At 44.6% G+C, this 12,787-nt stretch overlaps 2 protein-coding genes across 3 annotated transcripts; one reads left to right on the top strand and one right to left on the bottom strand.

Annotated features, from left to right (window-relative positions):
* Positions 1-392: 392 nt before the first annotated feature.
* Positions 393-3,136, bottom strand: taco1 (translational activator of mitochondrially encoded cytochrome c oxidase I). 2 transcript variants are annotated; one of them, XM_028969851.1, is made up of 6 exons: positions 3,100-3,136; positions 2,429-2,646; positions 2,209-2,315; positions 1,994-2,127; positions 1,726-1,888; positions 393-859 (listed from the first exon to the last, which is right to left on the bottom strand). In XM_028969851.1, exons 2-6 carry the CDS (start codon positions 2,634-2,636, stop codon positions 650-652), a joined length of 822 nt encoding a protein of 273 aa, XP_028825684.1. In that variant the 5' UTR covers positions 2,637-2,646; positions 3,100-3,136; the 3' UTR covers positions 393-649. The 2 variants fall into 2 exon arrangements, with proteins under 2 accessions (XP_028825684.1, XP_028825685.1); XM_028969852.1 differs by lacking the exon at positions 3,100-3,136 and adding an exon at positions 2,855-3,093.
* Positions 3,137-3,703: 567 nt separating this feature from the next.
* Positions 3,704-12,411, top strand: pth3r (parathyroid hormone 3 receptor). The gene is made up of 13 exons (XM_028966046.1): positions 3,704-4,196; positions 6,159-6,264; positions 8,073-8,183; positions 8,284-8,408; positions 8,656-8,750; positions 9,113-9,266; positions 9,495-9,648; positions 9,849-9,909; positions 9,996-10,062; positions 10,328-10,422; positions 10,547-10,688; positions 10,831-10,872; positions 11,007-12,411. The coding sequence occupies exons 1-13, from the start codon at positions 4,092-4,094 to the stop codon at positions 11,469-11,471; spliced, it is 1,722 nt and encodes a 573-aa protein (XP_028821879.1). The 5' UTR covers positions 3,704-4,091; the 3' UTR covers positions 11,472-12,411.
* The last annotated feature ends 376 nt before the right edge of the window (positions 12,412-12,787 follow it).

The following is a 12,787-nucleotide window of genomic DNA, read 5'->3' as shown; positions in this document are numbered from 1 at the left end:
TTGTGTTGCAGTTGTCGATGCATCATTGATTGTAATGCTTCAGTAGAAGGTTTGGAGAATGCATTCTCTGCTAATGGAAACATGCTATATATGGAGTGACATCCATACAGAATATTTAGTGTAAATGTTTAGTGTGTATACAGTATACAGAATAAATAAAGCTATGAAAATATCATAGCGGAAAAGTAATTTTTGTTTTTGTTGATTCAAATAATCTGTATGAAAATGTGTGTGGAGAGTTCAACCTGTGTCCTATTTGTGTCCTCTTCAGTGCCCTGGTACGAGGCAGTAAGGGTCCCATTCAGGGTAAGTGATAGTTGGTTAATAAAACACATTTGTTGACCATTAAGCTGCACATTTCACAAGAGGCTTTTTTTTTTTTTTGCTTTAATTATTTTTAAATAAATTACACTCACTCATCTGCATGGTTTGGACCAAAACACCATAATGTGGTAAAACGATGTGCAATCGACTTCATTTCTAGTATGTGGGATCTCATGCAGTTGGTGACACCAATTTGTTCAAAAGCCTGTGCCACGCAGGACGGCTATTTTCTGATCCTCTGTGTGTGGTGATTGAGAGAGTCGCAGCATGTCAGGCAAGTCTGTCAGTCTGTCCGTACATCCGATCATCCTTTCCTCTTCGGGCCTCAGGAAGTGGCCTCAATGTTGTCCCAGACCCGTACCACGTCCTGGCAGTCGTTTAAGGCCTCCAGAAGGTTGGATGCTGCCTTCAGCTGGTCCTCGTGTAAAGGAGCCCTGGTGTTGGAAACAAACTCCGGCCCTGCCGACACGGTGGACACGCCGAGCTTGTCCAGTATGGCTCGTACCCCGCGGATGTCAGACATGTCGCATATGAACTGCAGGTGGGGAGAGACAGACAGCAGATTGGGGACTACATGCAGGTCACCTTTTCCACCTCTGCAGGCCATTTACACCAAGTTATGCAGGACCCGGGCCATCAAAGTTCTTAAGGACAAAGCACACCCCAACATCAGCCTGTTCCAGCACCTACAATCGGGCAAGCATCATGGCCAGGACTGAGAGAGTCATCCCATAAGGATGCTGAACGAGGACATACCACCACACCTCTCACCTCCCAACCCGACCATATGAATGTTTAATGCAGTCTATTACTGTTACACTGATCATTGCACAATCTATGCACAATGCACGTTAGCAGAATACAGACCATGATGTCTTTATTCTATTTTATTTAATTCTATAACTATTACTTAACTATGCACAGTCAAAACAGAGCGGCCCAGGATGCATTTCACAGCGTGTTGTACTGCTATAACTATGCATGAGACCAATAAGAATCTTGAGCAAGGTAACGTCCCCTCACACTTTCGTAGCTCACCTGCTCACTTCACTTTCAGAAGACCATAGAGTCCCAGGTTCAAACTCCACTTACTATCATTGTGTCCCTGAGCAAGACACTTAACCCTGAGTGTCTCCAGGGGGGGACTGTCCCTGTAACTACTGATCACTCTGGATAAGTGCTGAAAATGTAAATAACCCCAATGCTCTGGCTAAAGAAGCAGTAACTGCTGAGCACTGAAAGAAAATTAAGTGGAAGTAATACTAACTGGGCCTGTTAGATTAGATAAGAACAAAAGAGCATGACATTAAATGTAATATTTTAATTTAAATTATATTCAGTGTATTTTGTGTTATCTGAAACTATAAACTAGGACCCTGATAAATGTGACAAACAGAATACCTGCAGTGTGGCTCGCTCCTCCTCATCCTCGCTCTCCTGCACGTCCTCGGCTCCTGCCTCAATGGCCATCTCCAGCGCTTGCTCCAAAGATATCCCATCTTTCGTTGCCACGACAACTCCCTTCCGACTGAAGCTGTGCCGTGCCCCGTCGCACAGCATTGCACTATGTAGAAATGCAGAAAGAGAGAACACAGACACACAGGTATGTAAATATCACACATATTCACCAGAAAGCCGAGAGCAGAAGTAAGAGGAAGCTGCTCCAGACCTGTGCTTGGAGAGAATGCGCTTGATCTCCTGGTGGGAGCGCGTGTTGTTGTCCGTCAGAACTTCAATCAGCATCACGAAGCCACCAGGACCTCGGCCCTCATACACAAACTGAGCAGCAGCCTTCGATTTCTCCTATTGGAGACGGGGGACGGAGAACGCTGTCACTCATTCGCCCCAACGTTTCCAGTGGGACAAAAGGTTTTGGGAACTTACTGCTCCTTTGATGGCAGCTTCTATTGTGGCCTTTGGAAAACTTTTACTCCTACACTGCTCAATAAGGTGGGCCAGGTTCAGGTTAAAGTCCGGGTTTGGTCCTCCTTCTAGAAGAAGAGAATTAAACCAAATAAAATAAAATAAAAAAACTACATACGAACTAAAGCTAAGAAATATGACGTTCAGTCATCATTTCATCTTCTTGCGTCTGCCTTCTCGCCTTTAACCGCGATCCTGATCATCATGGTCAACTTCGCAATCACTCGCGCCCGCGCTGCATCCTTGGGGATCTTGATGTCCTTGACTTTGGACCACTTGTTGTGACCCGCGCACAGCGCCGGACACAGGTGGACACTGCGCTGCGCGACCCGCGGCGACAGGGCGGTACGCAGGCTCGGAACCAGGACCCGCCCTAAACACGCCATCATCCTTCAGCAACTTAACAAATCAATCAACAAAAAAAACAAACATAAGAACCTATACGAACCATGAAACGTCAATGACGCCATGGCGGTTTCACAACATTAGCGACATTTTAAACAGTTTTGTTAAGCCCGATCATTAACATAAGAGCGAGAGCCTCTCGTTGCGCATGCAAGCAAAGAGCCGACATGCAGCGGCCATTCTATTTAACCATAAGACTTGCTGTCTTAGAGACAAGGTCCCTCGCCCAGCGGTCCCTCGCCCACATGCCAGACAAGGTCCCTCGCCCTCATGCTTCAAATTAAGAGTCCCGGCGGGTTAAGCGCTCTCTAGCAGCGAGCGGAATTGCGTTCTTCGACACGCCGTGGCCTGTACGTGCATGCGTTAATGAACCGAATCGCTATATGCGACGCGCAAAATAACACATTCAAGCAGACAGAATGAATCCAGCCAGAGAATATCCTTTACCCGCACATTTCCGCCGGCGCTCAACCGGAAAACCAAAAGCACGAACTAAAGCTTCAAAATAAATGTTCTGTCTCGGACGGGCTTTTTTTTTTCTTAACTCGGTGGTCCCAAGAAACACAAACAGTAAGCGCACATTCTTTATAGAATTTTTTTTTCATTTTCTAAATTCGACAGACCACGCCAGAGTATCGGGATAGTGGAATCTCTGCTTAAAAGCTTCAAAATAAAGTTTCTATACCTGTCCGTTGTAATCCCAAATCGCCACAAGGGGGCGACTCAACCTTAATGTGTCAACAACGTCAGACGTAATGTATATAAAATTAAACAGCAATGATTTATGAACGTAGAAAAATAAATGTGTTTATGTGTGATAATTCAGCACATGTGCATCTGCTGTGTTTTAGGTACCCTTCCATATATACTTTAATACCATAAGATGATGCATGATGATGAATACATTGTGCATTAAAAATGATCACAGTGCCTCGTTATTTCAGACGCTTACTGCAGCAATACAAATTCCCTGCCAGCAGCTCAAGGGTTAACCAAGCCCAGATAAGGGCTGTCCATCGTTAACAGTCAATAGTGGATGCTCATCAGGATCTGCACACCTCTTTCAGCTGAGAAAGAAAGGGGAGCGGGAGAGAGAGAGAAAGAGATGGAGAGAGGGAGAGAGGGGGAGAGAGTCTTTAAACAGTTGATGCCCTTTTGTCCTTCCCACTGTAGAGGAGAGGTTGGGATGAAGAAGTAAGCGTCAGAAACTGCAGGACTCCTCTACCCCTCTGAAGGGAAGGGGTCTCTCTACGGATTTGAAGGAAGAATGACCACACGGATTCTGACTTGCACGAAGAGAAAAAAAACTGAGATGTCTGTCCCACGGAGGGACAGTGCGTGGCTCTGGGACTCTTGTCCCCTGTCGCCTCCATGAGGGATCTGTGAGGGAATACTGAAAAAAAAAGGAATAAACGGACAAACAGAGGGAAACTGGTTTAATGTGCAGGGAACCAAAGTCAAGGGTCAAGAGGGCACAAAACATGTTGTTTTTGGAGAAAGTGGTCATCTTTTTTCTCTGCTCTGTCACAGCCTCCAGCGCACTGGTGAGTACTGAGCCGTCACTACGGAATGGTTAATATGAAGTAATGAAAAACAGTATAACATCTATACTATACTAAAATTCTATTCCATCTGTATGACTATATCATGGTTAGAATCTGGTTTAACAAGCTGCTGTTCTCTGTCATGGGCATCATAGCAAGAGGACAAAGGAGAATGATTATCCTGGACCCAACTGGGTGGGGGGGGTCCCTCAAAGCCTAAAACAAATCCTGGAATGGGGCTCTCAGAGTCCAGAGTTTTGAATCGCGTCCTCGGAGAAAATAAAAGCACTGCATTTAGACCGAGTGAATCTGAATGAAGACCGTGGGTGTTTCGTGCATGTACACGTAAAACATCACAGAGGATCAGAATGCCCACAAGGAATGGCGAGCAGGACACACAATAGACCTTTGTCTGGGAGGTGGATGGCCTGGAAAAGGCATCAACCTGTGAGATTCCCACTGTCTGAAACACCGCCAAAGACGGGGAGTGTGACAGGAGCCAAGACTGACCTTTCAACCCTATACACCCAAACAGATCTCTCTCTCTACCACACACACACACAGACACATAAAAACACAGACACGCTGATTTTATGGTCACATGATATTTCCCATTGACTTTATAGCTTGACTTTGTGAATAGCAACGTGGCAGAGACACGCTAAAACATATTTGGGGAATACAACATATATTTGAACAAATTTTTTTTCTTAACATCCTAAAAAAATCCATTCAGGAAGCGGTTGCATTAGCAACCCTATAGTCATCAGGCCATCAATTTGGCTCCACTCCGCTGATTAACGTGGTTACTGAGACAGAAAATGAGCCGGTCCACAGTGTGAACGTGCCCCTCACAGAGCACATGAGGAACAATGTCCGCCTTGACCAAGGCCTGCCGTCCAGCGTCCCTCCCAATTTGGAGATCACATTGTGTGTGTGTGGCTAAATCATTTCACTCAGTGGGTGAGAAAATATTATGCTGGCATCATTTAGCAATGACAAAGTCACAGTCGGGATTAAAAAAAAAAAGACAATACAGGTGACTCCAAGCATGCAATGGGTCACATGGGTCGTGCAGAGGGCAGTGCTGGGATCAAGTCCTGGTATAACTGAAACAGGCAACGCTGAATATATTAATTTGCCACCAACACTGGTATCAAATCCTCTGTCGAGCTGCAGGTCAATTGAGTGATGCACGCCTATGCACTCTCGCGAACGCACAAACCCTGTACAGGCTGGATGGTAATTTACGGAATTGAGCCAACAGGGGCTGTTTCGTTTTAGCATGTGTGTGTCTTTGTGTCACGGCCACAGCTTGTCCAGTCACAACGTCCTCAGATACAAGAGCTTTGAATATTTAACAAAGTGCAGCCAAGGAAGAAGCCTTTTAATATTTAAAGCAATTTTTGTGCGATTGTGCCAATGCTGAAGCGCACCAAAAGCGTTCTCTTTTGTTGCCATATGTTGTACTGCTCTCCCTTCATCGGCTGGTTGGTCAGTACATGTGGATGTGTGTGTGAATGATGTGACATTTGCTGAGTGGTTGTGAAATGTATTTGGGGCACAGGGCCTCTTGTGTTCACCTTCTTCCCACCTTTCCCACGTTGGGCGGCGTCTCTGGCCGTCCGGCCCCTTGCCTGATATTTTCTGGGATGGGGATTGAGGTGGGCGGCCCCCCGCTGAAGGCTGAAGGGGGATTGCCAGATATCGCACTCCCATGCAACTATTTCACAACACCTGGAGACAGCAGACCAGGGCAGGGCTGTGTTTGCCAGCTTTGGGATTTGGTAACAAATCTCTCCTGAACAAAGCATCTGGGGCTGGGAACAACAGGAATTAATCTGAAACGGGCCTTTTTCTGACCGCCATTAGCACATCAATATCCCCTCATGTTAATTTGTTTCATTAGCAAATGCAATTAGAATAACTACCTGGTCCTGGATCCATCCCCTTTTACTGCAGATTGACTCGGATGATGTCATCACCAAGACAGAGCAGATCTACCTTCTGATTGGTGCAAGGACAAAATGTGAGAGGGCCATCCGTTCCCAGCAGGACCTGGTGACAGGTATGGGTGCATCATTTCATGGGAACAGCCACCATGGGAACCATTTGGCACACCAGACTTTTTGCTCCTGCTTTTGATACATCTGAACATGTCTGCCCAAACAAAAGGTACAATTTCCTGAAGACCCGAGGTCCCATAATAACTGAGTGATGCTTATCAGATCATTTCCATTGTGAGAGAGCAGTGAGATTAGATGGGTGAAATGGGTGCTGCTCAGAGGAAGATCTATAGTGCTGACTGCTGTTGACCACGCTGAGAGGGGGGTGTAAATATCTGGTAATGTCAGTTGCACTGTGACGCTTACAGTAGTGGGGGCTGTTGCACCGAATCTGCTTGTTGTCGTGACTATATTGTTGATTCTGGTTGTAGTGTGGGCTGTAGGAATGAATCTGGTTATTATGGCGACTATATTGTTGAGTCTGGTCATAGTGCGAGATATAGAGTTGAATCTGGTTATTATGGTGATCACATTGCTGAGTGGTAGGGTTGAATTTGAGTTGAGTATTGTTGAGTCTGTTTATAGTGTGGGATGAAGTGTTGAATTTGGTTATTATGGAACAATATTGTTGAGTCTTTTTATAGTGTGGGATGTAGAGTTCAATTTGGTTATAATGGTGACTATATTGTTAAGTCTGGTGAGCTGTAGAGTTGAATCTGGTCATTATGTTGACTATATTTTTGAGTCTGGTTATAGCAACAACAACAGCAACATTTATTTCTTATATAGCCCAAAATCACATACAGTATGTCTCAATGGGCTTTGACAGGCCCTACAGTTGACACCCCCCACACTTGACCCTTCTGCACACAAGGAAAAACTCCACACACAAAAAAAAAAAAATAACCAAATAGTGTGAGATGTAGAGTTGAATTTGGATATTATAGCGACTATATTGTTGAGTGGTTGTTTTGTGGGCTGTAGAGTGGAATTAGAGTTGAATATTACTGAGTCTGGTTGTATTGTGGGCTGTAGAGCTGAATTTGGTTATTATAGCGACTATATTATTGAGTGGTTGTTTTGTGGGCTGTAGAGTTGAATTAGAGTTGAATATTACTGAGTCTGGTTGTATTGTGGGCTGTAGAGTTGAATTTGGTTATTGTAGCGACTATATTGTTGAGTGGTTGTTTTGTGGGCTGTAGAGTTGAATTAGAGTTGAATATTACTGAGTCTGGTTGTAGTGTGAGCTGTAGAGTTGAATTTGGTTATTATAGCGACTATATTGTTGAGTGGTTGTTTTGTGGGCTGTAGAGTTGAATTAGCGTTGAATATTACTGAGTCTGGTTGTATTGTGGGCTGTAGAGTTGAATTTGGTTATTGTAGCGACTATATTGTTGAGTGGTTGTTTTGTGGGCTGTAGAGTTGAATTAGAGTTGAATATTACTGAGTCTGGTTGTAGTGTGAGCTGTAGAGTTGAATTTGGTTATTATAGCGACTATATTGTTGAGTGGTTGTTTTGTGGGCTGTAGAGTTGAATTAGCGTTGAATATTACTGAGTCTGGTTGTATTGTGGGCTGTAGAGTTGAATTTGGTTATTATAGCGACTATATTGTTGAGTGGTTGTTTTGTGGGCTGTAGAGTTGAATTAGAGTTGAATATTACTGAGTCTGGTTGTAGTGTGAGCTGTAGAGTTGAATTTGGTTATTATGGCAACTATATATTTGAGTCTGGTTGTAGTAAGGGTTGTTGAGTTGAATTTGTTTATAATGGCAACTATATTGTTGAATATTGTTGTAGTTTTGGCTGTAATGTTGAGTTTTGTTGTAGTGGTGACTGTAGCATAATTTTTAATAATTTTCCTCTGTCACAGACGAAGACTGCCCACCTGAGTGGGATGGGATTATCTGCTGGCCTTATGCTAAACCTGGTCAACTGGTACCTGTGCTTTGCCCCGAGTATATCTATGATTTCAACCACAGAGGTGAGGGTCATATTTTGCCATAGACTTTTACAATAAACTATATCTAGACGGCACAATGTGCATTAGCACAATACTTTGAATGAACTTTCTTGTTTCTCAGGCCAAGCATATCGCCAGTGTGATCCTTCTGGTAACTGGGAGCAGGTGACCAGCATCAATCGGACCTGGGCCAACTACACTGAGTGCACAACCTACCTGCTGGCCAGCCAAGGCAGTCAGGAGGAGGTGTGTGTGTATGAGAGATAAAGTGGACTTAGTGTCATTCCTGATTCTCTTCTGAAAACACCCATCGCACTTTGTCAGATTTATTGCATTGGTGATCAATGGCTACAGATTGTGGGGGCAGTGGTGGCCTAGTGGGTAAGCGAACCGCAAAGGACACAGTTAGTTGTGTGCACCATGTGCTGTGCGTGCGTGTGCATCGCAATGACAAAATAATCACTTTCACTTCACATTTTTGGTTTCTTCCCAGGCGGTGTTTGAGCGGCTGCACCTGATGTACACCATTGGCTACTCTATCTCTCTGTCATCTCTGCTGGTGGCCATCTCCGTTCTTTGCTACTTCAAGTAAGCGTTACACCGGGAAAATAATCATGCAATCAGCAGTAGTCAAGCTCAAATTTCCCCCACAGTAATGATTTAAAGGAGTGAATCAGTTCACTACTTTCAGCTCATCAACTATAGCTGTAAATTCTGTGGAGATAATGAAGGGCGTTGATTTTTGCGGGTTGAGGTAATGACTGATTTGTTCAGTACCTTAACCTCATCAACCATAGCTATAAATTCTGCAGCCATAATGAAGGTGTTGATTGTTGTTGGGTTAATGGCAGCCTAGTGTTGAATAGCAGGAAACAGGAGAAAGAGCCTTTTCTAAATCTGTTATTGGCACTGCCTGTCAAGCCAAAACAAACCCATTTCTGTCTCTGTAGACGCCTGCACTGCACACGAAACTACATCCACATCCACCTCTTCTCCTCCTTTGTGTGCCGGGCGATCAGTATCTTTGTGAAGGATGCGGTTCTCTACACCATATCTGATGAAGCCGAGTCAGTGGAAGACACGATGGAACAGAAGCCTCACTTGGTATTACCAGTCATGCACACAAACACAAACATTAACACATGCATAAATGCACATATGCACCAAGTCATAAATAAATAAGCAAACGAGTGCATGCACATCAATAAGAGGCAATGCAGTTTGTATGTTAATGCATAAACAAAGACTGTGCACAGATTGTCGAATACTGCAGACCCCAAACAAACACATTTTGAGATAACTGATGGGGTCTGATGGGTCCCTCTCTGCTAGGTTGGCTGTAAGGTCGCAGTGACGTTCTTCCTGTACTTCCTGGCCACCAATCACTACTGGATCCTCGTGGAGGGGCTGTATCTGCACAGCCTCATCTTCATGGCCTTTCTGTCCGACAGAAGCTACCTATGGGCGCTCACCATCATCGGCTGGGGTGAGCTGCGTCATTGATGAAAAAACTGATCTCAAATCTATTATTGATTGCAAACTATTTTAATTGCATCCAAACATCCAAGCTGAAACGTTACTCACGTGTTAATAGCTAATACAGTGAAACGAAAGGAGATCTATTGCTAACATAAAGCACAGAAAGCATTATTTTGTAAAATAATACTTTGACTCTCTTCATCTCAGGCGTCCCCGCAGTGTTTGTGTCTATATGGGTCAGCGCCCGAGCGGCGCTAGCCGACACACAGTGAGTTCAGTGTTAGATACAGCACACACATTGCACATCATGCACCCAGCTACCCGTCCCTTCACTGAGGTTCTCCATTCGTCCAGGTGCTGGGACATCAGTGCAGGCAATCTGAAGTGGATCTACCAGGTTCCCATTCTGGCTGCCATTGTTGTAATTTGCTTTTGTTTATTTTCCACTTCATTAAATTATAATATACTGGAATTTTTTCCAGTATATTGTATGTAGGCATTCTACATAACATATGCAAAAGTGTGTTTTAGTGTGACTAAATCATATAAAATATGTATTAGTTATATTTAAATATGCATTTGTGGTGTTTATATTGAATAACAGCGCATGCATAATATATGGCTGCATGAGAAGCTGCATGACATTATTAACTTTTTATTGACCCAAATCGTGTTCGTGTTGGCAGGTGAATTTCTTCCTCTTCCTCAACATCATCAGGGTTTTGGCATCAAAGCTCTGGGAGACAAACACAGGCAAGCTGGACCCCAGGCAGCAGTATAGGTCAGAGCTTTCACTTCCTGAATCTCCTTCCCGTATAAGCCTCTCTCCGGGCAGCACTGGCTCCTGGATCCGCATCACTGGAACCTTGGCCACGTTACCCATTCTGGCCCATCTATGCCCACAGGAAGCTGCTGAAGTCAACGCTGGTGCTGATGCCACTGTTTGGGGTTCACTACATGGTGTTCATGGCGCTGCCCTACACCGAGGTGACCGGCCTGCTATGGCAGGTGCAGATGCACTACGAGATGTTCTTCAACTCCTCCCAGGTGATCTAGGAGAAGAAGTTAAACACACTTACCTGCAAATACGTAATTGAAACAATGTTAGGGTATACATGCTGTTTTCTCAAGTATCAAATTGTGTGATAATGTAATTCATATGCCTTTTCTTCTTCTTGTGGGTCAATAGGGATTCTTTGTGGCATTCATCTACTGCTTTTGCAATGGAGAGGTGAACAATGACATCACACTGCATCTAGTTCTTTCTTAATTAGATTTTTTTACTTGAATTATACAAATTGTACAAATAATAAATTCAAATTTGTACATTTAATGTTGCACCATTTGTGTGCTTTGTGTTTGTAGGTGCAGGCGGAGGTGAAGAAGGCGTGGTCAAGGCGGAGCCTGGCGCTGGACCTGAAACAGAAAGCCCGTTCCACCAGCAGCGGTGGAGGTGGGAGCTGCTACTACGGCGGCATGATGTCACACACCACCACGCAGAGTGTGAGCATGAACATCAGCGCCACGAAGACTCTCCCGCTGGTGGGCGTGGTCGGACCAGGGAACAGGGTACAGACCCGGCCCTTCTCTTGCCACCCACTCACCAACCTCCCTGGATACGTACCGGGCAGCATGGAGGCCTGGTCGTCCTGTGAGTTGCAGCTGGAACGGGCGCTGCACTGGGCGGCGAGGGCCGGCATTGTACCCGTTTTGAGCGGAGAACAGGAGGACAATTCCAAACCGCAGGAGGAGCATCCTGAGCCCTGTATTCAGCCCGATGATGACCTGTCAGCTTCTTTGTCCCTTAAAGAACTGGAGACCATGCTGTGACGGGTGCAACACTGGCATTTAAAACCAGCAGCAGTATTAGGAATTATTGTATGCAGCTCTTCGGTTCCAGAAACACATTTCTGACACACCCGCATGTTTCATGAATGACATTTCTTGCACATCCTTCCCTTTTTTAATGTTTGTATAACTGGTTCCGCTGGAATGGTGTGGATCTAGTGGTGGTGATGTACCAAAAACCAGCACTTAAGTCCAGTAAAGCTTTGTAAACTTCCATCCATTTCTATCTCTATTTCTATTTTAATCAGATGGCTAGATGGTCAACTCAGGTATATTGGAGGGGAAAGAAGAACATTTTCAGAAAAAAGGAAGAAAAATTCCCGGTTTAATGGACATGTGATCATACACTAAGCAGCCTAAACAAGTGTAGGCCGCCCTTGTGCCTCTAAAAACAGTTCTGACGTTTTTAGACCCCACAAAGTTGTCGTGTGGTTTCTGCTATACAGGCGTCAGTAGCACTTTTCTTTTACATCCTGTAAGTTGTGGGGTGGGACCTTCATGGATAGGACTTTCCAGCATATCCCACTGACGCTCAATCATGAGGGGGTTTGAATGGTCATCAACAATGTTTAGTTAAACGGTATGTGTCAAGGTAACATACATCCACATGAATGCAGAACCCAAGGTTTCCCGGCAGAACATTGTACAGATGACATTTCTTCCTCCACGTAGTCACTGCACATGAACTCCATTGACAAGTTTTGATGGTCATGTGCCCATTATATGAGCTTTTGTTGGCGGACAGGTAAGGAGGGTCACTCTGACACTCTGACACTCCGACGGACACTGCACTGTGTTTTCTGACACCTTTGCATAATGACATGTATCCACCAGCTTGTGCTGCAGTAGCTCTTCTGTGGGCAAGTCTACAGTCCCCATCATCAGTGAGACTTTGGTCAGTACTAACCCCTCCATACCAAGGCCATTCCACAAGAGCCATGACCCAGTCTTCTGGCCATCACAATTTCAAGAGACCTAGATTCTAACTTGCAACAGAGCAACTTCAGTTCACTTGCTGCTTGACAGGTACCATAGTAACTAGATGATCAATGTTCTCCAGGTCAGTGGTTTTAGTGTTGTGGCTGATTGGCCAAGATTCTCTGTTTTGTGTCACATTTTCTGTCTGCCATTGTTAGATTTGTAGTAGCTTTCTTATCTCACTTGTGTATGTTTTGTGTGACTTTTTTTGTCCACTTTGTGGGGACACATTTCTTATTTATTGGACTTGTCAGAAAACAGAATAAAATGTCTATAAAATACCAGGTTCTGCCATCATTTACGTGTTTTTAACATGGCTT

The sequence above is a fragment of the Denticeps clupeoides genome, chromosome 2, assembly GCF_900700375.1.
Source record: "Denticeps clupeoides chromosome 2, fDenClu1.1, whole genome shotgun sequence".
Classification (NCBI taxonomy): Eukaryota; Metazoa; Chordata; class Actinopteri; order Clupeiformes; family Denticipitidae; genus Denticeps; species Denticeps clupeoides.
The sequence above is the reverse complement of the archived record's forward strand: the minus strand, read 5'-3'. Positions and strand labels throughout refer to the sequence as shown.

Coding starts and splice junctions, on each gene's coding strand:
- taco1 (XM_028969851.1), bottom strand. CDS start 2,636: ATGATGGCGTGTTTAGGGCGGGTCCTGGTTCCGAGCCTGCGTACCGCC. Junction 2,128..2,208: donor AAGCTGCCATCAAAGGAGCA/GTAAGTTCCCAA, acceptor CGTCTCCAATAG/GAGAAATCGAAGGCTGCTGC. Junction 860..1,725: donor AGGAGCGAGCCACACTGCAG/GTATTCTGTTTG, acceptor CCCCACCTGCAG/TTCATATGCGACATGTCTGA.
- pth3r (XM_028966046.1), top strand. CDS start 4,092: ATGTGCAGGGAACCAAAGTCAAGGGTCAAGAGGGCACAAAACATGTTG. Junction 9,267..9,494: donor TGGAACAGAAGCCTCACTTG/GTATTACCAGTC, acceptor CCTCTCTGCTAG/GTTGGCTGTAAGGTCGCAGT. Junction 9,910..9,995: donor GCGGCGCTAGCCGACACACA/GTGAGTTCAGTG, acceptor CCATTCGTCCAG/GTGCTGGGACATCAGTGCAG.